At 43.1% G+C, this 27,172-nt stretch overlaps 1 protein-coding gene and 1 long non-coding RNA gene across 2 annotated transcripts in view; one reads left to right on the forward strand and one right to left on the reverse strand.

Annotated features, from left to right (window-relative positions):
• Positions 1–14,959, forward strand: part of LOC100195443 (zinc transporter 7) — a 39,838-nt gene extending 24,879 nt beyond the window's left edge. Inside the window, exons 9-11 of the mRNA XM_014149426.2 lie at positions 12,953–13,043; positions 13,143–13,292; positions 13,913–14,959. Of these exons, the coding sequence (XP_014004901.1) occupies positions 12,953–13,043; positions 13,143–13,292; positions 13,913–13,960 (289 nt within the window). The 3' untranslated portion in view covers positions 13,961–14,959. The remainder of the gene's footprint in view (positions 1–12,952; positions 13,044–13,142; positions 13,293–13,912) is intronic.
• LOC123727840 (uncharacterized) lies at positions 14,703–26,889 on the reverse strand. Its single transcript, XR_006759770.1, has 2 exons — positions 25,921–26,889; positions 14,703–16,130 (listed from the first exon to the last, which is right to left on the reverse strand). It is a non-coding gene; the product is annotated as an uncharacterized lncRNA (long non-coding RNA).
• Positions 26,890–27,172: the final 283 nt, after the last annotated feature.

Raw genomic sequence — 27,172 nt, forward strand, 5'->3', positions numbered from 1 at the left:
CGTAGCAATGATAGGAGAGACCATGTGAGGATATGACAGAGCCAAGTGACTTGGTGTATAGCGAGAATAGGAGAGGGCCTAGAACTGAGCCTTGGGGGACACCAGTGGTGGGGGGACGTGGTGCGGAGACGGATTCTCGCCACGCCACCTGGTAGGAGCGACCTGTCAGGTAGGACGCAATCCAAGAGTGAGCCGCGCCGGAGAGGGTGGAGAGGAGGATCTGATGGTTCACAGTATCAAAGGCAGCAGATGGGTCTAGAAGGATGAGAGCAGAGGAGAGAGAGTTAGCTTTAGCAGTGTGGAGAGCCTCAGTGACACAGAGAAGAGCAGTCTCAGTTGAATGACCAGTCTTGAAACCTGACTGATTTGGATCAAGAAGTTCGTTCTGAGAGAGATAGCAAGAGAGCTGGCCAAGGACGGCACGCTCAAGAGTTTTGGAGGGAAAAGAAAGAAGGGATACTGGTCTGTAGTTGTTGACATCAGAGGGATCGAGTGTAGGTTTTTTGAGAAGGGGTGCAACTCTCGCTCTCTTGAAGACGGAAGGGACATAGCCAGCGGTCAAGGATGAGTTGATGAGCGAGGTGAGGTAGGGGAGAAGGTCTCCGGAAATGGTCTGGAGAAGAGAGGAGGGGATAGGGTCAAGCGGGCAGGTTGTTGGGCGGCCGGCCGTCACAAGTTGCAAGATTTCATCTGGAGAGAGAGGGGAGAAAGAGGTCAAAGCATAGGGTAGGGCAACGTGAGCAGGAGCAGTGTTGTTTGACTTAACAAACGAGGATCGAATGTCGTCAACCTTCTTTTCAAAATGGTTGACAAAGTCATCCGCGGGGAGGGGGAGGAGGAGAAGGTGGCAAAGAGCTTCCTAGGGTTAGAGGCAGATGCTTGGAATTTAGAGTGGTAGAAAGTGGCTTTAGCTGCAGAAACAGTGGAAGAAAATGTAGAGAGGAGGGAGTGAAAAGATGCCAGGTCCACAGGGAGGCCTGGCATAGTTTTCCTCCATTTCCGCTCGGCTGCCCGGAGCCCTGTTCTGTGAGCTCGCAATGAGTCGTCAAGCCACGGAGCAGGAGGGGAGGACCGAGCCAGCCGGGAGGATAGGGGACATAGAGAGTCAAAGGATGCAGAAAGAGAGGAGAGGAGGGTTGAGGAAGCAGAATCAGGAGATTGGTTGGAGAAGGATTGAGCAGAGGGAAGAGATGATAGGATGGAAGAGGAGAGAGTAGCAGGAGAGAGAGAGCGAAGGTTGCGACGGCGCAATACCATCTGAGTAGGGGCAGAGTGAGTAGTGTTGGAGGAGAGGGAAAAGGATACAAGGAAGTGGTCGGAGACTTGGAGGGGAGTTGCAGTGAGATTAGTAGAAGAACAGCATCTAGTAAAGATGGGGTCAAGCGTATTGCCTGCCTTGTGAGTAGGGGGGATGGTGAGAGGGTGAGGTCAAAAGAGGAGAGGAGTGGAAAGAAGTAGGCAGAGAGAAATGAGTCAAAGGTAGACGTAGGGATGTTAGTCACCCAGAACTGTGAGGGGTGAGCCATCCTCAGGAAAGGAACTTATCAAGGCGTCAAGCTCATTGATGAACTCTCCAAGGGAACCTGGAGGGCGATAAATGATATGGATGTTAACCTGTTGGGGATAGGGGGCAGTATTTGCACGGCCGGATAAAAAACATACCCGATTTAATCTGGTTACTACTCCTGCCCAGTCACTAGAATATGCATATAATTATTGGCTTTGGATAGAAAACACCCTAAAGTTTCTAAAACTGTTTGAATGGTGTCTGTGAGTATAACAGAACTCATATGACAGGCAAAACCTGAGAAGATTCTGTACAGGAAGTGCCCTCTCTGACCATTCCTTGGGCTTCTTGGCTCTCTTTATTGAAAACAGAGGATCTTTGCTGTAACGTGACACTTCCTACGGCTCCCATAGGCTCTCAGAACCTGGGAAAAAGCTGAATGATGTAATTCCAGCCCCAGGCTGAAAAACCTTAGCGCCTTTGCTAAGTGGTCTATCAGAGGACCATCAGACTGAGGCTCGTGCACGAGGGGATCTCATGTTTTTATTTTCTCTCTCTTTGAACGTAAACACGCTTTCCCGGTCGGAATATTATCGCTTTTTTACGAGAAAAATGGCATAAAAATTGATTTTAAACAGCGGTTGACATGCTTCGAAGTACTGTAATGGAATATTTAGAATTTTTTTGTCACGAAACGCGTCGTGCGCATCACCCTTCTTTACACTTCGGATAGTGTCTTGAACGCACGAACAAAACAGAGGATATTTGAACATAACTATGGATTATTTTGAACCAAACCAACATTTGTTATTGAAGTAGAAGTCCTGGGAGTGCATTCTGACGAAGAACAGCAAAGGTAATAACATTTTTCTTATAGTAAATCTGACTTTGGTGAGGGCTAAACTTGCTGGGTTTCTAAATAGCCAGCCCTGTGATGCCGGGCTATCTACTTAGAATATTGCAAAATGTGCTTTCACCGAAAAGCTATTTTAAAATCGGACATAGCGAGTGCATAGAGGAGTTCTGTATCTATAATTCTTAAAATAATTGTTATGTTTTTTGTGAACGTTTATCGTGAGTAATTTAGTTAATTCACCGGAAGTTTGCGGGGGGTATGCTAGTTCTGAACGTCACATGCTAATGTAAAAAGCTGGTTTTTTATATAAATATGAACTTGATTGAACAAAACATGCATGTATTGTATAACATAATGTCCTAGTTGTGTCATCTGATGAAGATCATCAAAGGTTAGTGCTGCATTTAGCTGTGGTTTGGGTTTATGTGACATTATATGCTAGCTTGAAAAATGGGTGTCTGATTATTTCTGGCAGGGTACTCTGCTGACATAATCTAATGTTTTGCTTTCGTTGTAAAGCCTTTTTGAAATCGGACAGTGTGGTTAGATTAACGAGAGTCTTGTCTTTAAAATGATGTAAAATAGTCATATGTTTGAGAAATTGAAGTAATAGCATTTCTAAGGTATTTGAATTACGCGCCACAGGATTCCTCTGGCTGTTACGTAGGTGGGACGATTCGTCCCACCGACCCTAGAGAGGTTAAGCTTGAATGGGCTAGTGACTGTGACAGCATGGAATTCAAATGAGGAGATAGACAGATGGGTCAGGGGAGAAAGAGAGAATGTCCACTTGGGAGAGATGAGGATTCCAGTGCCACCAACCCTGCTGACCAGATGCTCTCGGGGTATGCGAGAACACATGGTCAGACGAGGAGAGAGCAGTAGGAGTAGCAGTGTTTTCTGTGGTAATCCATGTTTCTGTCAGCGCCAAGAAGTCGAGGGACTGGAGGGTAGCATAGGCTGAGATGAACTCTGCCTTGTTGGCTGCAGACCGGCAGTTCCAGAGGCTGCCGGAGACCTGGAACTCCACGTGGGACGTGCGCGCTGGGACCACCACGTTAGAGTGGCAGCGGCCACGCAGTGTGAGGCGTTTGTGTGGCCTGTGCAGAGAGGAGAGAACAGGGATAGACAGACACATAGTTGACAGGCTACGCTAATACAAAGGAGATTGGAATGAAAATGAACTAAACAACTGGGGAAGCGAGAGCGCAGGGCCTCCCTCACTAACCATTCACTGAAACACTCATAACTTTTCCAAATTCCACTTTAGAAATATAATTGATGTAAATTACAGTGGTTCAATGTTACCAGAAATAGGATTAAACTTAGTTTATTCAGCTAGATAACTTGGTACAGTATTCTTCCGTGAAACCCACCCAGTGCACCGTGTCCTATGACAGTGCACATTCATTTGGACAACTGACTGACTGAGCTAGCTAGGTACAGGGAGCACCAGTACCAGATCAATGTGCAGAGAGAGGTACAGTTGAAGTCGGAAGTTTACATACACCTTAGCCAAAGATATTTAAACTCAGTTTATCACAATTCCTGACATTTAATCCTAGTAAAAATTCCCTGTCTTAGGTCAGTTAGGATCACCACTTTATTTTAAGAATGTGAAATGTCAGAATAATAGAGTGATTTATTTCATCACATTCCCAGTGGGTCAGAAGTTTACATACACTCAATTAGTATTTGGTAGCATTGCTTTTAAATTGTTTAATTTGGGTCAAACATTTCGAGTAGCCTTCCACAAGCTTCCCACAATAAGTTGGATGAATCTTGGGCGATTCCTCCTGACCGAGCTGGTGTAACTGAGTCAGGTTTGTAGGCCTCCTTGCTCGCACACGCTTTTTCAATTCTGCCACAAATGTTCTATCAGATTGAGGTCAGGATTTGTGATGGCCACTCCAATACCTTGACTTTGATGTCCTTAAGCCATTTTGCCACAACTTTGGAAGTATGCTTGGGGTCATTGTCCATTTGGAAGACCCATTTGCGACCAATCTTGTTGCTTCAATATATCCACATAATTTTCCTCCCTCATGATGCCATCTATTTTGTGAAGTGCACCAGCCCCTCCTGCAGCAAAGCACCCCGTCAACATGACGCTGCCACCCCCGTGCTTCACGGTTGGGATGGTGTTCTTTGGCTTGCAAGCCTCCCCCTTTTCCTCCAAACATAACCATGGTCATTATTGCCAAACAGTTCTATTTTTGTTTCATCAGACCAGAGGACATTTCTCCAAAAAATACGATCTTTGTCCCCATGTGCAGTTGCAAATCGTAGGCTGGGTTTTTTATGGCAGTTTTGGAGCAGTGGCTTCTTCCTTGCTGAGCGGCCTTTCAGGTTATGTCGATATATAGGACTTATTTTACTGTGGATGTAGATTATTTTGTATCTGTTTCCTCCAGCATCTTCACAAGGTCCTTTGCTGTTCTGGGATTGATTTGCACTTTTCGCACCACAGTGCGTTCATCTCTAGGAGACAGAACACGTCTCCTTCCTGAGCGGTATGACGGCTGCGTGGTCCCATGGTGTTTATACTTGCGTACTATTGTTTGTACAGATGAACGTGGTACCTTCAGGCGTTTGGAAATTGCTCCCAAGGATGAATCAGACTTGTGGAGGTCTACCATTTTTTTCTGAGGTCTTGGCAGATTTTTTTAACATTTTCCCTTGATGTCAAGCAAAGAGGCACTGAGTTTGAAGGTCGACCTTGAAATACATCCACAGGTACACTTCCAATTGACTCAAATGATGTCAATTAGCCTATCAGAAGCTTCTAAAGCCATGACAACATTTTCTGGAATTTTCCAAGCTGTTTAAAGGCACAGTCAACTTAGTGTATGTAAACTTCTGACCCACTGGAATTGTGATTAAGTGAAATAATCTGTGTAAACAATTGTTGGAAAAATTACTTGTCATGCACAAAGTAGATGTCCTAACCGACTTGCCAAAACAGTTTGTTAACAAGAAATGTGTGGAGTGGTTGAAAAACGAGTTTTAATGACTCCAACCTAAGTGTATGTAAACTTCCGACTTCAACTGTATGAGGTACTTAGATGTATAGATGAAGGCAGGGTAAAGTAACTAGGCATCAGGATAGATAATAAGGTATTTGAGGTAGATATGTACATGAAGGCAGGGTAAAGTAACTAGACATCAGGATAGATAATAATAAGGTATTTGAGGTAGATATGTACATGAAGGCAGGGTAAAGTGACTAGACATCAGGATGAATAATAATGAGTAAAATAAAGAACAGAGTAGCAACAGCAAATGTGTGTTTGTGTTGTCAGTTTGTGTGCATATGTAGTGTTTGAATGTGTGAGGGTTTTGTGTGTGTGTGTGTGTGTGTGTGTGTGTGTGTGTGTGTGTGTGTGTGTGTGTGTGTGTGTGTGTGTGTGTGTGTGTGTGTGTGTATATATATATATCTAGGTCTAGTGAGTGTGCCCAGGGTCAGTACAAGATAGTCATTGCAGATAATTATGGTACCCAAACTAACTACCGTAAATTCCGGACTATAAGCCAAAACTTTTTTACCACGCTTTGAACCTCGCGGCTTAAACAATGACGCGGCTAATATATGGATTTTTCCGGCTTTCAATTAAAAAAAAAAAAAAAACATTCTGTGACGTGCTCAGTTTTTTTGGAGGCATGAAGCTTTCATTAGACCAATGAAATTGCCGAACGGGTTAAGGTCAAACAACTTTTTTGTTTACTGTTTAGATTAAATCGAGCGCTCTCAAACTTCCCATCATTCTGATTACGGTAGTCATTTTGTCACCCTCATCATGGCAAAGACACGGAGAAATGCATATGATGCAGCTTTCAAGTTGAAGGCGATTGATCTGGCTGTTGGAAAAGGAAATAGAGCTGCTGCACGGGAGCTTGGTCTTAATGAGTCGATGATAAGACGTTGGAAACAGCAGCGTGAGGAATTGACTCAGTGCAAAAAGACAACTAAAGCTTACTACTAATTTTTTATTTTTTGTTACAAGCCGTGTTTCGTTGAAGCCTATTTATTTTTGTTACAAGCCGTGTTTCGTTAAAGCCTGTGTAAAGTTAATTTGTTTCAATGTACCGGTAGGCACCTGCGGCTTATCGACATGTGCGGCTTATTTATGTTCAAAATAATATATATTTTTTAATTCAGTGGGTGCGGCTTATATTCAGGTGCGCTTAATAGTCCGGAAACTACGGTATTTAGTTTCTACTCCCAAGCCATAAGACTGCTGTCTGCCTGTTGGTCCGAGAGCCGATGCTCCGGTACCTTTTGCCGGACAGTAGCAGAGTGAACAGTCGGGCCTTCCTCACACCGCCTGATATAGAGGTCCTGGATGATGGGGAGCTCGGCCCCAGTGATGTACTGGGCTGTCCGCACCGCCCTTTGTAGGGTGGTGCAATTGCCATATCAAGCAGTGATACAGCCAGTCAAGATGCTATCGATGGGGCAGTTTTCATCCTCCTGAGAGGGAAGAGGTGCTGCCATACCCGTTTCGCGACTGTGGGTTTGTGGACCATGTTAAGTCCTTAGTGTTATGGACGCCATGGAACTTGAAGCTCTCAACCCGCTCCACAACAGCCCCGTTGACGTGTATGGGGGCATGCTCTCCCCTCTTCCTCCTATAGTCCACGAACAGCTCCCCATCCACACCAAGTGTGAAAACACCTTAAGATTGTTGGCTCAACGAGACATTTGCGTTTACACTGCCCTGCTAAGAGGGGGGCAACTGTCGGGAGAGTGTTGTACCTCTGGAGGTAGTGGTTAAGACGTGACAAGTTTACATTCCATTATGTGTAGTCGGAGATTTTTTGTAAAAAATACCAAGTGTGAAGACCCTGTATGGTAATGCTGATTAGAGATTGTGTGCTGAGAGGGATTCGTGTTAGTGTGGCAACTCATTGTCACAGATGTGTTTGTACAGTACATACCCAGGTGCCATACAAAGGTTCATTTAGATAACATAAAGGCCTAACAGGGTTGAGTGGTCGTGAGTATATATTGACCCAATTGTTGAAGGCTTAACGAACAAGTCCCTCATAGAAATGGAAAGCGTTCTCTAAGATTTGTCACTTCTATACCCACTATAATGACACAATTAGTCAAAAAGGCCTACTCTTACGTTTTAACCTCTGTTCCATCATTCCCTCTCATGAACTGGACCTGGCAGTAGACATCGTTTTGGCTGGTAATGAATGTGAGGTTTCAGGCTGAGGTCAGGTAATGGCCAAGGGAGAAATGGAACCCTTCTTCCACATTACTAGTGTGAAAGCCCTTTCTGGTGGTCACATAGGACGCTATGTTTACATTGTTCAATCTTTCATTCTCTTTGTTCCCTCACGTTTTCTTGACTCAAGGAGTTAATGCATAATAGCTCTTAAGCTACCAGTATTCACTTATTTTGAAGTTTCTTATAAATGTGCAGTTATTTTGTTTTAATTACATTTTGTTGGATGACAATGTAGAGGAGCTTCTGCTTCCCCTGTCTCCCTCGCTCCCCCGTTTTGTTTAATGTAACCATCCTAATGTAGCCAACAGTAATAACAGGTTTTCACATGCTCCTTTCAATCAGAGGGACTTCTGATAGAAGCGTTGGTCTTGGTTGTGGGGCAGAGATTTCACTAGCATGTCATGCATTGCCATTGGCTCTCCATTTCGTTAATTACAGGTTTCCAAGTTCCTTTGAATTCTTATTTCGCCTCATCCTCCTCTTTTCAGTAGCCTTGGTCAGTATCATGTTCAAAGCCTTGCATCTGAGATTATTTATGTATCCATCTTGCCTTCTCAAAATGGCTAACTTCTCAGCCCACTTTATTCATGGTGGGTCTGTGTCCCTTTTTTTATGTGTTGTAATGATGAACATATGTTTCCGTTCAGAATGTGTGGATGGAGGTAGGGCTGTTGCGGTGACTGTATAGTCATGAAGGCAGTCAAATTCATGTGACCATTTAGTCAGGGTAATTAGGCTTCTCCAAGCTCTGATGCTGCTGATGGTCATTAGTAGCCTGGTCTTCCCTGTGGCTTAGTTGGTAGAGCATGGTGTTTGCAACGCCAGCATGGTGTGTGCAACGCCAGGGTTGTGGGTTCGATTCCCACGGAGGGCCAGTACAAAAAAAAGAAAATGCATGAAATGTATGTATTCACTACTGTAAGTCGCTCTGGATAAGAGCTAAATGACTAAAATGTAAATGTACCAAACTCGGGTCTTTCCAGAGATGTTCAAGTCCGGGGTCTGGCTGGGCCACTCAAGGACATTCAGAGACTTGTCCTTGAAGCCACTCCTGCGTTGTCTTGGCTGTGTGCTTAGGGTCGTTGTCCTGTTGGAAGGTGATCCTTTTCTATATTCTGAGGACGGTGAGTGCTCGGGAGCAGGTTTTCATCAAGAATCTCTCTGTACTTTGCTCCGTTCATCTTTGCCTCGATCCTGACTAGTCTCCCAGTCCCTGCCGCTGAAAAATGCTGATGCTGCCACCACCATGCTTCACCGTAGGGGTGGTGCCAGGTTTCCTCCAGATGTGACGCCTCGCATTCAGGCCAAAGAGTTCAATCTTGAGAATCTCTTGTTTCTCATGGTCTGAGAGTCTTTAGATGCCTTTTGGCAAACTCCAAGCGGGCTGTGCCTTATACTTAGGAGTGGCTTCCGTCTGGCCTGATTGGTGGAGTGCTACGGAGATGGTTGTCTTTCTGGAAGTTTCTCCACAGAGGAACTCTGGAGCTCTGTCAGAGTGACCATCAGGTTCTTGGTCACATCCTTGACCAAGGCAGTCTCCACCGATTGCTCAGTTTGGCCGGTTGGCCAGCTCTTGGAAAAGTCTTGGTGGTTCCAAACTTATTCCATTTAAGAATGATGGAGGCCACTGTGTTCTTGAGGACCTTCAATGCTGCAGAATTGTTTTGGTACCCTTCTGCAGACGTGCCTCGGACAATTCCTTTGACCTCATGGCTTGGTTTTTGCTCTGATGTGCACTGTCACCTGTGGGACCTTTATATAGACAGGTGTGTACCTTTCCAAATCATGTCCAATCAATTGAATTTACCACAGGTGGACTCCAATTAAGTTGTAGAAACATCTCAAGGATGAAAAATGGAAACAGGATGTACCTGAACTCAATTATGAATCTCATAGCTAAGGGTCTGAATACTTAGAAATACCTTTACATGTTTTATTTATAATACATTTGAAAAAAATTCTAAACCTGTTTTCGCTTTCAATTATGTGCTATTGTGTGTAGATTGCTTAGGATTTCTTTTGATTTAATCGATTTTGGAATAAGGCTGTAACATAACAAAATGTGGAAAAGGTCAAGGGGTCTGAATACTTTCGGAAAGCACTGTAAGTGCCTAGATGCCATGTACCCCCCCCCCCCCACCCCCCCGTTTCAAGCCAATTAAGCATATAGGAGAACCTATTTCTCTAACCGCTCAACACAGAATAGCCGTATGTGCGCACTCCCTCAAATCGTTTGGAGAGAATATCCTTTCAATTTTATTCAGCTTTGTTCAATTGTGTTCTTTATACTATAAAATATGCAGTGGAATTCTAAGAAAATCTTGTCTGTTAATGAACTAGTGTAGGCCACAGCCATATGTGGCATTGCCAGATCAGGACCTGACATCAGGATATCAGTGGCTTGTAGGCTGTGGAAGCCAGGAGAAGCTAAATGTGTTCATGTTAATTAACGGTAAATTACCGTGAGACCTGCAGTTATTTGCTTGGAGGGCTGTTTTTCTTCTGAGCTTTTCATGGTGGAGCATCCTATGTTTTGCTTTATTGTTAAACTCCAAGACTGTTCAGTCCGAGGCATTGAGCAATGTAGGTCTGACTGTGTGAATTGCCCCAAGGTATTGTTATACATTGGTAGTGAATGTGCAACATAACTCAATACAATGTAAGGCGATTTTAAGTCTGTTAAAAGGGCTATATGAATTATTATGATTAAGCTTCGCTATGTGGGCCTCTGGTGATTCTACTCGGCTACACAGGAAGGCTTGGAACAATAGTATGATGTCAGAGCACAATCTCCTCGTGCTGGGAGCTTTCCTGTTTTCAGATGATTGTCCAGAGTATTGGCAAACATGGAGGCAGCTGAGTAGGTCATAAATGTCACATTACATGAACATTTGTATTTCAGCAGACATTAAGCACAAAAAGTTATGAATTTATGATTGAAGAGCATGGTACTTCTGGAAAACAGAATAAATCTTTCTACGTGACTTACTTACTTGAATCAAATCATGAGGCGAAACAAGAAGAGACAAGCTCCTGACTACGAAAATGACTTTTCAAGCAATACATTATGACCTTAATACACTGAGGTTATTGGCTTCTTCCCCAGTAGCATACATGGTTCAGTACAACACACATATTATACAAATCTCGTGTGTGTTGATTTGTTAAGTGTGGTACCACAGTTTACTGGCCAGCTTTCCTGAGCAGTCAGGAAATGGATGGATCACTAAAAGGCTCCTCATTACTGTTAATGTCAGGCTGGCACAAATAAAAGCTTCTGTAATGGCTGCCCTTATCTTCATAATCGTAACTTCTGTATTACCGAGTAAGCTCTTATTCTACAAGTACAGACGGACGTAAACAAACTTTTAATGTATTCATTTAGCTGCAATTCAAGGACATTTAGTCAATTATTGTTTGGCTTTTCCAAGTTATTACAAAATGACACTGAAAACAAAAATGTCATGGCTGTTATTACAATTATTGTTCTACATATTCTGTTTGGCTTCAGACTAGTGCAGTAGAAATCTGTTTGCAGATTGAAGTTGTTCCTGACTTCAAATTTCCTCGAAGGTTCTCTTTTCTCATCACCCATATTCCGTTTCATAATTACATGGTGGATTGTAGGGTAGAGAGATGTTTGCTACATTTGGACCAGACCCATATGACTCATCAAAGGCGAAGCTGAAGAATGTACAGCAGCCTAGCAACAAGCAGGCTCAAACACTGGTACATTCTTATTTATAAGGCCATTTTATCTATCCTCTCTCCTAGCTCGAAATGAAAACACATACAAGGTCAGATCTCAATCTTGTTTTATGCTAACAGTCCCGAAAATTTGAACCAAGCATGGAAAAAGGTCCTTTCATTACTCTGGTCTTGGAATTCCCTCCAAACCAACCTAAAACTACAGGACCTGGTGTCCCTGGAGGAGTTCAAAGGACAAATTGATAGTTTGAGACATGTAGTTGTCACCCCATATCACTAGTTTGTGTTGCCTTATGTATGGAAGCACGTTTTACTTCACACACACCGTTTGTTTGCTGTTGTCAGTGTCAGGCCTTTCGCCTCTTGCCAGGCCGTGATTGTAAGTAAGAATTTGTTCTTAATGGACTTGCCTGATTAAATAACACATTATGCTGATGAGCTGGTTATAGTAGTGTGTTACTAATGTGTGGTGTACAGTAGTGCAAGGAAGACTGTAGACGTGGAGGAAGGGCAACATTTATTTTGCCCATGTTGGCAAGGTTGGGTTGTAGGGGGGGATTCTGGGATGATGGAGGGGGTGTGGTTTTGGGGACAGGGAAAGACGCCAAACCCTGTAATGGCTCACACATGCTGTGGTGGTTGGCCTTGTGGCTTTGGAATACAGGTCTGGCGGAACGTGCCATGACAGATGGGCTTTTTGAGACTGTGGGCGCAAGATTGTTGAGAGAAGATGAAAGAAAGGAGCAAGAGGGGCTGGCATGGCACTGTCCAGCCTCGTGAAGGCACTGTCCAGCCTCGTGAAGGCACTGTCCAACCTCGTGAAGGCACTGTCCAGCCTCGTGAAGGCACTGTCCAGCCTCGTGAAGGCACTGTCCAGCCTCGTGAAGGCACTGTCCAGCCTCGTGAAGGCACTGTCCAGCCTCGTGAAGGCACTGTCCAACCTCGTGAAGGCACTGTCCAGCCTCGTGAAGGCACTGTCCAGCCTCGTGAAGGCACTGTTCAACTATGCGAGTAGTTTCGGCTGCAGCCGGCTTGGTCTGCAAAGCACTTCCCCTGCTCTCTGAAAGCAGCTTCTGTGACTTCCAACTCTGCTAGGTGGTTTGATGGCAAAACATTCCTATTTGACCTAGGCCTGCCATTTGTGAGGAATTCCAGATAATTCAGAGGTTTTATGTTGGAACGAAGAGACTTGGGGGCTCTATTCAATCTGGAAAGCTGAAGCGTTACAGATTCCGCGATAGAAATGGGAAGGGAATTTCCGACAGCCTTCATATGCAGCATTTACCATTATTGCAGTCTCTGCTAGAGCAGGAACATTGGCGTTTAAATTTAAATCACAATGTAAAGCTGAACTTGCGGGATGGGGCTTGAATAGAGCCCTAGAGCAGAAATATTACCCATGTTTCCACAAATTAAAATAACATTTGTCACTCCTGTGTTATGGGTCCCTGCCTGCCTCGCCGAGCAAGCTCTGTCATTGTCCAGGGTTCATGTTGTTCAGCTTGACTCCTGCCCCAGTGGCACGATATCACTTTGACATGCCTTGGCCCTGGGCCTGCCAGGTTAATGAGTGTTAACAGGAAAGTGTAGGGTTGGGGTAAATAAGTCACGCTGAACTTTTATTTCTTGCTTTCCCTCTGCCAGTGTGGTGCCCTTGCTCAGGGAGTCCATTGGGATTCTGATGCAGCGAACTCCGCCTTCTCTGGACAACGCCCTGCCAGAGTGCTACCAGAGGGTAAGTGCTGCACAACCATGCCTCAACCATACCCTCACATCAAAGCTGAAAACATGGTGGGAAATGGCACTCTAAATCTGTGTGTGTGTCTGTTTGCAGGTGCAGCAGTTACAGGGTGTGTACAACCTGCAGGAGCCTCACTTCTGGACCCTATGCACAGATGTCTACATCGGCACACTCAAGCTGCTAATCGCACCCGATGCTGATGGCAAATGGATTCTTAGCCAAACGCATAACATTTTCACACAGGTAGTAATGGAAGCCATCCCTTTGTAATTTCACACACATGGCCATTCTCCTACAAGTACACACACTGATTAGCCAGCAGCAGATAGGAAACCACAAAATCACTGGTAACATTTGAAAACAACTGCCAACTGTTCAGCAGACGAAAGGAAGTTGCTCCTTGGTTTATGGGCAGATCAGTCTGTTCAAGTCCAGGTGGAAGGTGTGAAACAAAGATGTAGCAGCAGAGTTCGACAAGCTGGGTATTAAGAGCTCTGCCATGACCACTATACTGTGTTATTAACATTAGAATGACATTACACCTGTACTAGGTAATGACGGGCCACAAATGACCACTATACTGTGTTATTAACATTAGAATGACATTACACCTGTACTAGGTAATGACGGACCACAAATGACCACTATACTGTGTTATTAACATTAGAATGACATTACACCTGTACTAGGTAATGACGGACCACAAATGACCACTATACTGTGTTATTAACATTAGAATGACATTACACCTGTACTAGGTAATGACGGACCACAAATGTCAGAGACATGAAAGGAAAAAATCTTCACTGTGACGGATGTTGATGCAAAGCTTGCCTGTTTGTCTCAATTGTACTTATCCACAGGCTGGAATACGGCAACTGTATGTCCAGATTGAAGTGGCAGCGATGTAGGGGGACTCGTTCCTCTCTATGTCCCCGGGAGTCCTGGGACCAAAGCCCTCTGTGCTGCTGTGGGGGTTCCTCCCCACCATGTTCCCCCCACATCTCTCTGGGTCTCAAAGTTTACATCCCAAACCAAGGACCAAGACGGAAGCAGCTATAGGACAAGTACACTGACTTTTGGGGGGAAACAAAAAAACGATGGAAACCAAAACTTGCCAATTATGCGACGTCTGCGAGGAAAACAAGAACTTTGCTTCAGACACAGCACACCCACACACACACTTCAACCCATTCTACTGTTTAGGACGTTTCTTTGTCTTAATAATGTCTGAGAACTCACGGGCCATACTGTATGTCTTGGTTAGATCCTTTTTTCCATTGAGATGGGGTTTTAATTAAACTATTGTCTGATAGGAGTTTAAGTACACTTCAATGGATGTTTTGTGTTAAGCCCTGCAATCATGTAAGATCCATCAATAATCAACGTTTGTACATCTATCATACCAGTCCCACATAATTAACTAGGGGGCATATTCCGTTTGGCCATTTAGTTGCACTTTGCACACTTGAGCCATTCAACTGTCATTCTGGGTTTCTTAAGTGCCTTTTGAATCAAATAATGGACAATCAGTCATATCCTCATGTGAGAAGCCATTCGTTTACGTATGTGCGACTGGAATCATCATGTCCTTCAAGACCCGGAGGGAATCAGATGGCGACATGGGTCTTATTCCAACTCTTTGGTTCCATCTTTGATCGAACATCCTTGTCAGGGTAATATTTCCTAAGGGAAAGTAAGAATTCCTCTTGACCACGCTTGACATAATTCCCTGGACGGCACACAGCAGCTTTATTTGAACCATGAACAGCTGCTTACCACCTTGTCATAGGGGGTGGTTGAAACAGATCAAAATGAAGTTAGCCTAAAACCCAGGATTTTGTCCTCATTAAGTTTGCAGTTGGCCAGTTCCAATCTTCTTTTGCAATGTAATAAATGATTTTACTGCACATTTTATATTCTCTCATTATTTGTGTTGCAGGAATGGAGGTTGACATGGGATAATAGTTTAAACTTCACCTTGAAAAGGTTTGGCTAAGCTTGTCTATCTCAATATTTGTTTAGTTCCACTGTTAATTGTTACATGTTTGACAGAGGTGCTGCATGTCTTTAAACAAGGAAATTGCTCTGTTTGTCATCCATGATTTCCTATCTGTAAATAATTACTTTACCAAATCTCGCACTCTTAAGGCTGGTTTTACAGACCCAGAAAAAGGTAGCTAGCATTCCAGGTTGTCTTTTTTGTAGTCGCGCTGTGCAACTCCGATTGCCTAAGAAAATAACAATAGGAAGTAGCAAACACTCGTAACAATTTGATCACCTAAAAGCATTCTCTTTGGATAATCTCTATTAAAAAGGGGTTTTAAAATCCAGGAATTGGCTTAATCTGGGTCTGGGTAACTGGCCCTAAAATAACTGATTGCATTTGCCTTAGTCTGTGTTGTCATTTTCCAATACTAGACTACAGAACAGCTTCACTTTTTACCAAGACACTGATGTTACTGAGCAGTTGTTCCTCCGTGACTTTTTTCTTCATTTCCTCAATCGGGTTAATGACATTTTATGACACACACTACAGACAACGACCAGTGAGCGTCAAGATAATTTGTTGACCCTTGTTCCAAGGCCATAGTGAGATTAAACTACGGGATACATTGGAGTATTCAGAGTACAATAGCCCTAAAGTAATCACTGGCTCTCCTTTTATGGCATGATGTTGACCCATCACCCAGACCCTACTGCTGCATTTGTGTCATTCATCTGTTAGGCGAGTCAAGTCAACAACGGTATGGATAAGAGTTGGTAGGCCTATACAACACATGGCCCTGGGTGTAACTGTCTCAGACTGTCTTTGTGGAGAACCTTCAGAGATCCTGAGAGTCCATCTTGAGATGGGGTGTGCGCATTAGGTGTACGTTGAGCTGTCTGTCATGAGGTCCTGCAGTGACGTCTGACAGACAAAGCATGTCTACCTCCAGCGTGTGCAGGTGACCCGTCACGATCATGGAATGTAGCGGGCCGCCAGGTCACAAGACACCAGCTGACAGAGCGTCCCCATGCGGATGACCTGGTCCTCAGCTCCCACCCTGGCCAGACCCACGCATATCTTCTCAGTGATGACTAGAGGGAGGGAGAGGGACAATCAGTGGTATTGCTTTTATGTGTACATTAAAAGCCCACATCTTCATTTGAAAAGCAATGAAATGGCAGCCCTGGAGGTCTGGAGTAATGTCAGGCCAATGGGTTCATACTGACCAGACCTACAAGTCACAGGAAGTCGTGGCACCTTTAATTGGGGAGTACGGGCTCATGGTAATGGCTGGAGCGGATTGTTATCATTCCATTCTCTGTTCCAGCCGTAATTATGAGCCGTCCTCCCCTCCGCAGCTTCCACTGCTACAAGTGCTGTGGAGGAGACATCTTGTTCGGAATTTAAAAGCTGCATCTAATTGACAGGTGTAGACAAGACAAGCCCTTTGTAAGCAATAAAGACACGGCCTTATGCCAAGCACCCAATACTGGCATAACATCGCTATTTTATTTCAGCACATTGAAATCTAGCTGGGTTTTTTTTGCCAGTGCTTCATTCTGGTGCTGAATCAGAACTATACTGAACAAAAATAAGCGCAACATGTAAAGTGTTGGTCCCATGTTTCATGAGCTGAAATTAAAGATACCTGTAATTTCCCATAAGCACAAAAAGCTTCTCTCAAATTATGTGCACAAATTTGTTTACATCCCTGTTAGGGAACATTTCTCCTTTGCCAAAATAATCCATCCACCTACCAGGTGTGGCATATCAAGAAGTTGATTAAACCGCATGATAATTACATAGCTGCACTTTGTGCTGGAGACAATAAAAGACCACTCTAAAAATGGCAAGTTTTAAAGGAGCATGCAATTGGCATGCTGACTGCAGGAATGTCCACCAGAGCTGATGCCAAAAAATGTTTATGTTCATTTCTCCACCATAAGCCGCCTCCGTCGTTTCAGAGAATTTGGCAGTGCGTCCAACCGGCCTCACAACCGTCGACCACATGTAACCAATCCAGCCCAGGACATCCACATCCGGCTTCTTCACCTGCCGGATCGTCTGAGACTAGTCACCCAGACAGCTGATAAAACTGAGGATTATTTCTGTCTGTAATAAAGCCCTTATGTGGGAAAAACTAATTCTGATTGGCTGGGCCTGGCTCCCCAGTGGGTGGGCTTATGCCCACCCATGGCTGCGCCCCTGCCGAGTCGTGAAATCCATAGATCAGGGCCTAATGAATTTATTTCAATTGACTGATTTCGTTATATGAACTGTAACTCAGTAAAATCTTAGAAATTGTTGCATGTTGCGTTTATATTTTTGTTCAGTTTATAATAAACAGTGGAGTCTCATGTAAATCTCCTACAGTCAGAAAATGCCTACAAGAAAAGCGATATACAGTTGAAGTCGGAAGTTTACATACACCTTATACATTTAGTAAAAATTGTCTTAGGTCAGTTAGGATCACCACTTTATTTTAAGAATGTGAAATGTCATAAAAGTAGAGAGAATTATTTCTTTCAGCTTTTATTTCTTTCATCACATTCCCAGTGGGTCAGAAGTTTACATAATTAGTATTTGGTAGCCTTGCCTTTAAATTGTTTAACTTGGGTCAAACGTTTCGGTAGCCTTCCACAAGCTTCCCACAATAAGTTGGGTGAATTTTGGCCCATTGCTCCTGACAGAGCTGGTGTAACTGAGTCAGGTTTGTAGGCCTCCTTGCTTGCACACGCTTTTTCAGTTGAGACTGGTGTTTTGCAGGTAGGCGTCTGTTTCTCAAACTAGACACTCTAATGTACTTGTCCTCTTGCTCAGTTGTGCACCGGGGCTTCCCACTCTATTCTGGGTTAGAGCCAGTTTGCACTGTTCTGTGAAGGGATTAGTACACAGCGTTGTTTCTTGGCAATTTCTCGCATGGGAATGGCCTTCATTGCTCAGAACAAGAATAGACTAAAAAGTTTCAGAAGAAAGATCTTTGTTTCTGGACATTTTGAGCCTGTTATCGAACCAACAAATGCTGATGCTCCCGCTACTCAACTAGTCTTAAGAATGCCAATTTTATTGCTTCTTTATTCAGCACAAGTTTTCAGCTGTGCTAACACAATTGCAAAAGGGTTTTTTAATGATCAATTAGCCTTTTAAAATGATCAACTTGGATTAGCTAACACAACGTGCCATTGGAACACAGGAGTGATGGTTGCTGATAATGGGCCTCTGTACGCCTATGTAGATATTCCATTAAAGATCAGCCGTTTCCAGCTGCAATAGTCATTTACAACATTAACAATGTCTACACTGTATTTCTGATCAATTTGATGTTATATTTATTGACAAAAAAATTTGCTTTTCTTTCAAAAACAATTACATTTCTAAGTGACCCCAAACTTTTGAACAGTAGTGTGTGTGTATATATGCACATATATATGCACCAGTAAATCTGGGAGAAATATAGACTGAACAAGGAGTTTACAACCTTCCTGACGAAACCGATATATGATACATGAAAAGCATTAGTGTGACATAAGATTAACTGTTGTCCAAAACAGTTGATTTACAAAGTGAAGAGAGCAGTCATACTTCTTTTTTGATAACACATGCAGGGGATTAATAACAGATTGTGAGTCCAAGTCAAACAAGCTAGTGTTTCATAACTCACTGGCCTGGCCCGTCTCCAGCTGCCAATACAGTACGTATGTTAAGTGAACGTCTGCAATAAACCTGAAAGCTGCTCCGTTTGAGCCATGCTGGGTGAAAACACTGACCAGATATAAATCAGACTACTCACTCACAGACAGCCCAGCACAGGAGAGGGATAAGGAGAAAAACGTACCTCATCAGGTTCTCCATGGACTGCTCTTTGACTCTGATATCTGGAAGGGGGGGGCTCTAAGGGGTGAAGAACCATTCCACAGATGTGGACCATTTGTTTTTTCCCTTAAACTGGCCATGAACAACCTCTTGTCAAATGACCCAAGGCCAATCTGATTATCTGTCTCTTTCAGCCTTCTCTGGTCACCTTCGCACCATTGCATTTTCAGGAAAATGCTTCTGGAGAATGCAAAACCACACCAGCATAATAGTCATATATCATTTTGTTGAGTAATATGAAACATCAAATTTCACTGACGCTTACACAAAGACCATCAACAATGGTCCTGCTAGTTCCATTATAGTGATGGAGATTCCCTCTTTGTCATGTAGAATTATGGAGTACATGTTGTCTGAGGGAGTCATCATGATAGATGACCCAATCAGAGTAATGCATGCCTCTGCTTTTGTTATCTGCGCTTCTTCACCCTTTTGGGGTGGGTAGGTGACTTTGCTAATGCCAGGCTTCCCCAGTTACACAATTGAATAATGGGGTTAATGTCAATGTGGTTAACATCAGAGAGCTTGCATATATACAAACCCACACATACACCCTTCTACAGCTGGGGACACATAGGACACTTAGGGGAGTGACCCTAAACTAACAGACTCCGCTTCAACCAGCATCCATTACCTCAAATTATAGGGCTCTCCCGTGTGCACTTCGCTCGCTCAAATAAATATAAATGATGAGCTTTCGGGCCATCTGCCTCATAGCCGCCTCCCCATTACAGAAACAAACAGTCCGCCATTGTGACTGTGATTGAGGCCTGTTTAATATGCACCCAGGGATGGCACACAGGGGGAAGGTCTGTTTGTTTCTGTTCCAAATACAGTCATAATATGAGGGCTTTGTTCAGTCCCAGCCTCCCAAGGTTGAAAGTGTGTAGAAATGAATGACACACACAAAATCAAAAATATCAAATCAAATCAAATTTATTTTTATATAGCCCTTCGTACATCAGCTGATATTCTCAAAGTGCTGTACAGAAACCCAGCCTAAAACCCCAAACAGCAAGCAAAGCATGTGAAAGAAGCACGGTGGCTAGGAAAAACTCCCTAGGAAAAACTCCCTAGAAAGGCCAAAAACCTAGGAAGAAACCTAGAGAGGAACCAGGCTATGAGGGGTGGCCAGTCCTCTTCTGGCTGTGCAGGGTGGATATTATAACAGAATATCAAATATCAAATCAAACTTTATTTGTTACCTGCGCCGAAAACAACAGGTGTAGACTTTAACGTGAAATGATTAGGTTGGAGTCATTAAAACTCGTTTTTCAACCACTCCACAAATTTCTTGTTTACAAACTATAGTTTTGGCAAGTCGGTTAGGACATCTACTTTGTGCATGACACAAGTAATTTTTCCAACACTTGATTACAGACAGATTATTTCCCTTATAATTCACTGTATCACAATTCCAGTGGGTCAGAAGTTTACATACACTAAGTTGACTGTGCCTTTAAACAGCTTGGAAAATTCCAGAAATTATGTCATGGCTTTAGAAGCTTCTGATAGGCTAATTGACATCACTTGAGTCAATTGGAGGTGGCCTACCTTCAAGGCCTACCTTCAAACTCAGTGCCTCTTTGCTTGACATCACGTGAAAATCAAAAGAAATCAGCCAAGACCTCAGGAAAAAAAATTGTAGACCTCCACAAGTCTGATTCATCCTTGGGAGCAATTTCCAAACGCCTGAAGGTACCACGTTCATCTGTACAAACAATAGTATGCAAGTATAAACACCATGGGACCACGCTGCCGTCAATCCCAGAACAGCAGCAAAAGACCTTGTGAAGATGCTGGAGGAAACAGGTACAAAAGTATCTATATCCACAGTAAAACGAGTCCTATATCCACATAACCTGAAAGGCCACTCAGCAAGGAGAAGCCACTGCTCCAAAACCACCATAAAAAAGCCAGACTATGGTTTGCAACTGCACATGGGGACAAAGATCGTACTTTTTGGAGAAACGTCCTCTGGTCTGATGAAACAGAAATATAACTGTTTGGCCATAATGACCATCGTTATGTTTGGAGGAAAAAGGGGGAAGCTTGCAAGCCGAAGAACACCATCCCAACCGTGAAGCACGGGGGTGGCAGCATCATGTTGTGGGGGTGCTTTGCTGCAGGAGGGACTGGTGCACTTCACAAAATAGATGGTATCATGAGATAGGAAAATTATGTGGCTATATTGAAGCAACATCTCAAGACATCAGTCAGGAAATTAAAGCTTGGTCGCTAATGGGTCTTCCAAATGGACAATGACCCCAAGCATACTTCCAAAGTTGTGGCGAAATGGCTTAAGGACAACAAAGTCAAGGTATTGGAGTGGCCATCACAAAGCCCTTACCTCAATCCTATAGAAAATTGGCAATGCTACCTAATACTAATTGAGTGTATGTAAACTTCTGACCCACTGGGAATGTGATGAAAGAAATAAAATCTGAAAGAAATAATTCTCTACTATTATTCTGACATTTCATATTATTAAAATAAAGTGGTGATCCTAACTGACCTAAAACAGGGAAGTTTTACTAGGATTAAATGTCAGGAATTGTGGAAAAACTGAGTTTAAATGTATTTGGCTAAGGTGTATGTAAACATCCGACTTCAACTGTATATAGTCTAATGAGTCTGTAAATGGTGTGTGTGTGTGTGTGTATGTATATATATATATATGACTGAGTGTGCATATGGTGTGTATATATATAGTCTAGTGAATGTGTGTAGGGTCCGTGCAAATAGCTCATCCTTGACAAGGATCGACAAGTTGTGCGTTCCGAGATGCCGTTCTTCATTCCACTGTTTTATTGAGCCATTATTTGTCTGTTTGTGGCCACCCTGTTAGCATGCACAGTTCTTGCCATCCTCCTTCGACCTCTCTCATCAACAAGTTGTTTTTACCCACAGGGCTGCCACTGACTGGATTTCTTAGTTTGTCGCACCATTCTCGGTAAACCCTAGACAGTGTCATGCGTGAAATGCCCAGGAGGGCGGCCGATACTGGATCCGGCGCGCCTGGCACCAACCATCATACCATGCTCAAAGTCTCTTAGGTCACTTGTTCTGCCCATTCTAACGTTCAATCAAACAGTAACTGGATGCCTGTCTGCTTGCTTTATATAGCAAGCCATGGCCACTTGACTCACTGTCTGTAGGCGTGATCTATGAACGGGGTGGTGTATGCATACTACTCTGTACAGATTTTCCACTTTGGAAATCTAGATGTTTGTATTGATAACTTCAAAGAGATTGTAGCACTCACCAATCAGGCATAGTGTGTGCATCCCTAAGTCCCTGTTCTTCTTTATTTTATCATAGAATCTTTCCGCTCTCCAGGTGTCTGTCCAGAACACAATGGACACTGTCTCTCCAAAGTTGTACAGCTGTCCAAAAGAAATGTACACAACATGATTTAAAGCTAGAATCCTTATTTGAAACAATAACAAAGCAGCCACCCTGCCTCTGGTTTGGTAAAAAGCTGAGGGATGGGCCTGGAGAAAGGTAACCACTCACATTCATAGAAAGAGCCATGGATGACCATATCATGACAATATTTTGAACCATGTTGAGAATATACTGCTTTTGTTTACATTTACATTGTTTACAAACATTGGAGTAAAACAAGCTTATATTTTGCGTTCTGATGGGGTACAACAGCAGTGGGCAAGAATGTTCAGTTTCTCAAATAAAGAGTTTGTGGTTCTGGTTCACTTGTCTGAGAATCAATGCGTCTTAGTGCTCCTGTGAGCTTATCGATTGTGTGTGTGTGTGTGTGTGTGTGTGTGTGTGTGTGTGTGTGTGTGTGTGTGTGTGTGTGTGTGTGTGTGTGTGTGTGTGTGTGTGTGTGTGTGTGTGTGTGTGTGTGTGTGTGTGTGTGTGTGTGTGTGTGTGTTTTTTTTTAACTGACTTTGTTTTTCAGTGTGTGAAAAATCACATGGCAAAGACATGCAAGCACGCAGACCCAAAACATGCACTAGGACACTACCAAACCCACCCCTTTCCCCAATAAGCTAACACAAGAACACTGCAGTGCAAGAACAAAACACTGTTTGATAGGGCCGGTCTGATAAGACACATTAAACTGGCATTTTCATCATATATTTCTTACCATTTAAAAAGCTGAGTTAGAGAGCAGTTGTAATAGCTAATTTTAGCCATCTATTTACCTCTTATTTGAAACCAATGTCAAATTGTTACACTAATGTTTTACAAAATATGCTAATTCTCCACCCACATATTCCAAGTAATCTGAGCTCAAGTTGGTGATTTTTGAAATGTCTTATTAGTAGTATCACAGGGAATACATTTAAAACAGAAAGGTCAATTCTACAGGCAAATATAGTATAGAATAGTATACCCTCCCCTGAGGGAGATGGTGAAACACAGTAGAAACAGTGCGTGTTCCACAGGCAGGGAAAACACACCAAACCTTGACCCATCCGACGGGCATTGGGCACTTCATTAGAAAAGCAAAGCCTCCTTCTATTCGGTCATTGCTCACTGGCAATGGCTTTGAGATGCCAGATCGCTTCCAATTAGTGCGTCTGATGCGCTCCACTACCCGCTAATGAAGACCCTGGCAATTGCCAGCACTGACGTTAGCGACGCTAATCCGTGAGGTACTGGAGAGAGACACAGCTGTGCTAAGCTAGCAGCCCCCACATCAGAGGCAGGGTGGGATAGCTGGGCCCGCATGCTCACAATGCTCCCCTGACAGGTCAATGCAGGGCTACATTATGGATGTCCTGGGCCGGCCTGGACATTCAGCGGGATTGGTGCTGCTCTGCCGTCTCAGTTCATAGACTATGCAAGGATATTCTTTCCCAATGGCATTTATGTTCTTTGATTGCTTTCATGGGACGTTGCTACAGAATGGTTAAGATGAAGGGGCTTAGTAGACCAGATGTAATATGATGGCTCTTTTGACAAATTTTGACAATGTTTGTGGGGATGTAGTGAGTTTTAGGTTACAACATGTCTTTGAGTGGACGTACCTGGAGGCCACAGCATTCAGCTGCGTTCATGGAGGCATTATGGATGACCCTGCATTGTATTCCAGCATTCACTTCTCTCAGGACCATGTCGCTGTGGGTGGTGGCGGTAGAACCAAATAAACATCAAGTGTTACTAAAAACATGGCCTGATGCTGCCTTAGAAACCTGACAACAAAGCAAAAGTCTACCATTTCACTTTGCTGCTCTATTTCCATTCCAAACCAACTGGCTGTTTGCTACAGTAAGGTTGGTTTTGGATGTACTTTGGGCAGTGAGACTCTTATTGTTCGACTGCTTGATTTATTTATTTCAAAAGCCAAACTTGGCCCAAACAGAATCCTTGGTTTTTAGATGTCATTAACTTTATTAAACCCCAACATTCCTTGGAGCAAATCGTGACCATGATGGAAAGTGGAGAATTTGACTGAACCCTCGCTCCCCTCCTCCTGGTCAGTGGTTTTGGAGGGGAAAAGAGCAGAGACAAACATTCTGCTGATCTTCACCAGGACGTTGAGTACCATTCAAGTGGCTCTAGCAGATGGGAGTGCAGTACAATGAATCAGTGGATCTTTCCAGAGACTTTGCTGTGTTTACACAGCAGTTAGGTCCAGTTTTGTCCTACTAGTTTTCATAGAACATTTCCCCATTGGCTTTGGAGGAAAATAGCTGCAAAAACACTTTGCTTAATTGTGTGGTGCTCCGTTGAACATCGCAGTCATACCAAACGATTTTGTGAGATAGTGATTTGTAGCAATTTCAATTAGTTCCGTTTCCATTTGTATGGAAAGCAAATGGAAACTGCAGTTGATAGCCATTGCGGACTGAAACATACCAAGGTCATGAGATTTAAAATATTTGTGGCATGCGATGTTGCTTAAATGATGGCAAGCATCAACTGTAAGTTTAGAGGTAAAACAGTGGTGTTCATCAAAGCAACTTATTTCAACCAGTTTGTAATGATGTTATTTCAACCAGATTCTAACCTGTTTATAATGAGGTTACTGTATATACTTACTAACTTATGATGGTGAGTGATGTGTGTACAGTATGTGTGATATAACATCTCACAATAGTCAATCACGGTGTGTCAAGAAGTGTTAGTACATTAATTTCATTAGAGCAGTGTAAACAGGAAAAGTACATTTCAGTCATTTAGAAGATGCTTTTATCCAGAGCAACTTACAGCAAGTGGGAATCAAACCAACAACTCTGGCATTTCAAGCACCATGCTCTACCCACTGAGCCACAAGGGACGATATGTTTGGGCGTGTGTAAGTGTTTCTCCACGTCAGCCTGAGGTAAACATGAATTTATAATGATCAGATGGAGATCTCTCCTTAGCGTAAATATATAGGTCATGACAGGCACATATATAATAAGGTTTGATAGGCACATATACAATAAGTCATGTCATTCCAGTTGACATAAGCTTTTTATATAAAAATGAAACATTTTAAGATGCGGTTATGACACTAAGCACGTTTCCATCCACAGAATATTCACATGAAAATCTGTCGCCAATTGGATGGAAACTTAGCTACTGTTAAGGATGCGTCATGATTTTGAACAGCACTTCAAGTAAAGTGTTACTGATTTGTTCTGCCCACTGCCAGGGAGACATGATTTCAAGAACCACAAGATGCATTACACTGATGCTATTCACTACATTGGTGTCTGAAGTAGGATGGCGCCTGTGAGACATATACATGAGGGACTTGGTATAGTGAAGTGTGGGGACATGCTCTCCTGCGACAGAGGCGATAGTGTAACAATCCTAGGCTCTTTAAGATCTCCCCCAAGTCGGCTTGATCCTATTGGAACAGTGGTGAGATAGTTTGGCTAAGGCCAGGGCCTGCCATTGTTCACTGCAAGAACTTTTGAAACTAGCCTATGATAGTAGTCATGACATAGGTTAATGAACAACTTTTCCAGCATAAAAAACAAGTCCAGTAATCAATGGCCTCCCTTACACAAATGGATCTCCCACCACAAGATATTCCACATCACTGACCTCAGACTCTTTCAGGAGCTCATCAGCCTTCTGTTCCACCATGTCCCTGTCGGCCAGTATCAGCTTCCGTCCATAGTCCTCCTAAGGTCAAAGATCATCACACTCAAAACACACAATGTCTTTGAATTTGCTTGAAAAACAGTGGTGTCATGTTATATGCAATAATGGATTCACTTTATCTGATGGCAACCTTTGTCCCCATTCTGCCAGCTTGAGCTGTTGTTTAGCAAACATACAGTGTGTGTCTATAAACTATACAATTTGTGACCTTTACTCCATTTTTAAGAAAACACTAGGAGTAGGAACTATCACTGAAGCCGCAGTCTGTAAGATTTCCAGCCACTCACTACAATGGTCATTTCAGCTAAAGAAACATGAATGTAATGTTATACCAATACTCTTGTTTTGATCTGAAACTAGAAGCAAAGTCAATAACATGCACTTCAGAAGGGATTGTACCCTGATGCAGTTATCACCTGCTCTGGACTACATGAGGGCTGACTTCAAAATGTACAGGTGATCGAGGGATTGTAGCATTCTCACAATATCACTGTCAGTCTGTCACCGCATTCACAAGTAGTACATAATATTAACCATACCAGTGCATCTTTGCCAACTGTCAAAATGGACGTGTAGGCTTCCTGGTAGACACAAATTCATTGCTTTACAATTTCTAATCCCTTTACAGTGATGTCCTTTGCACCTACTAACCCAAGCCCAATAAAGTACAGCTTCGTAACTCATTTTAACAAGTATCTTGACCACAGAGTAGGCTAGCTAGCTAAAGTGCTAAACCTAGCAGAAAAAAGACCGCTGCAGTTTTAAAATGGTCCGGCATTAGTTATGACAGAAAATATACAAGCTGGTACATACAACATGCTTGCATTCATTAAAGAATTCACTTAAGAATACAAAGCACAATTCTTACAAAACTGTTTGAAGCCACTTGGCACTAAAAGCTTGTGTAGCCACAATACGCTTTCACATACGGTACCAGTCAAAAGTCTGAACACACCTACTCATTCAAGGGGTTTTCTTTATTTTTACTATGTTCTACATTGTAGAATCAAAACTATGAAATAACACATATGGAATCATGTAGTAACCAAAAAAAGTGTTAAACAAATCAAAATATATTTTCGATTTTTCCTAGTAGCCACTCTTTGCCTTGATGACAGCTTTGCACACTCTTGGCATTCTCTCAACCAGCTTCACCTGGAATGCTTTTCCAACAGTCTTGAAGGAGTTCCCA

Source organism: Salmo salar, chromosome ssa16, assembly GCF_905237065.1.
Source record: "Salmo salar chromosome ssa16, Ssal_v3.1, whole genome shotgun sequence".
Lineage (NCBI taxonomy): Eukaryota > Metazoa > Chordata > Actinopteri > Salmoniformes > Salmonidae > Salmo > Salmo salar.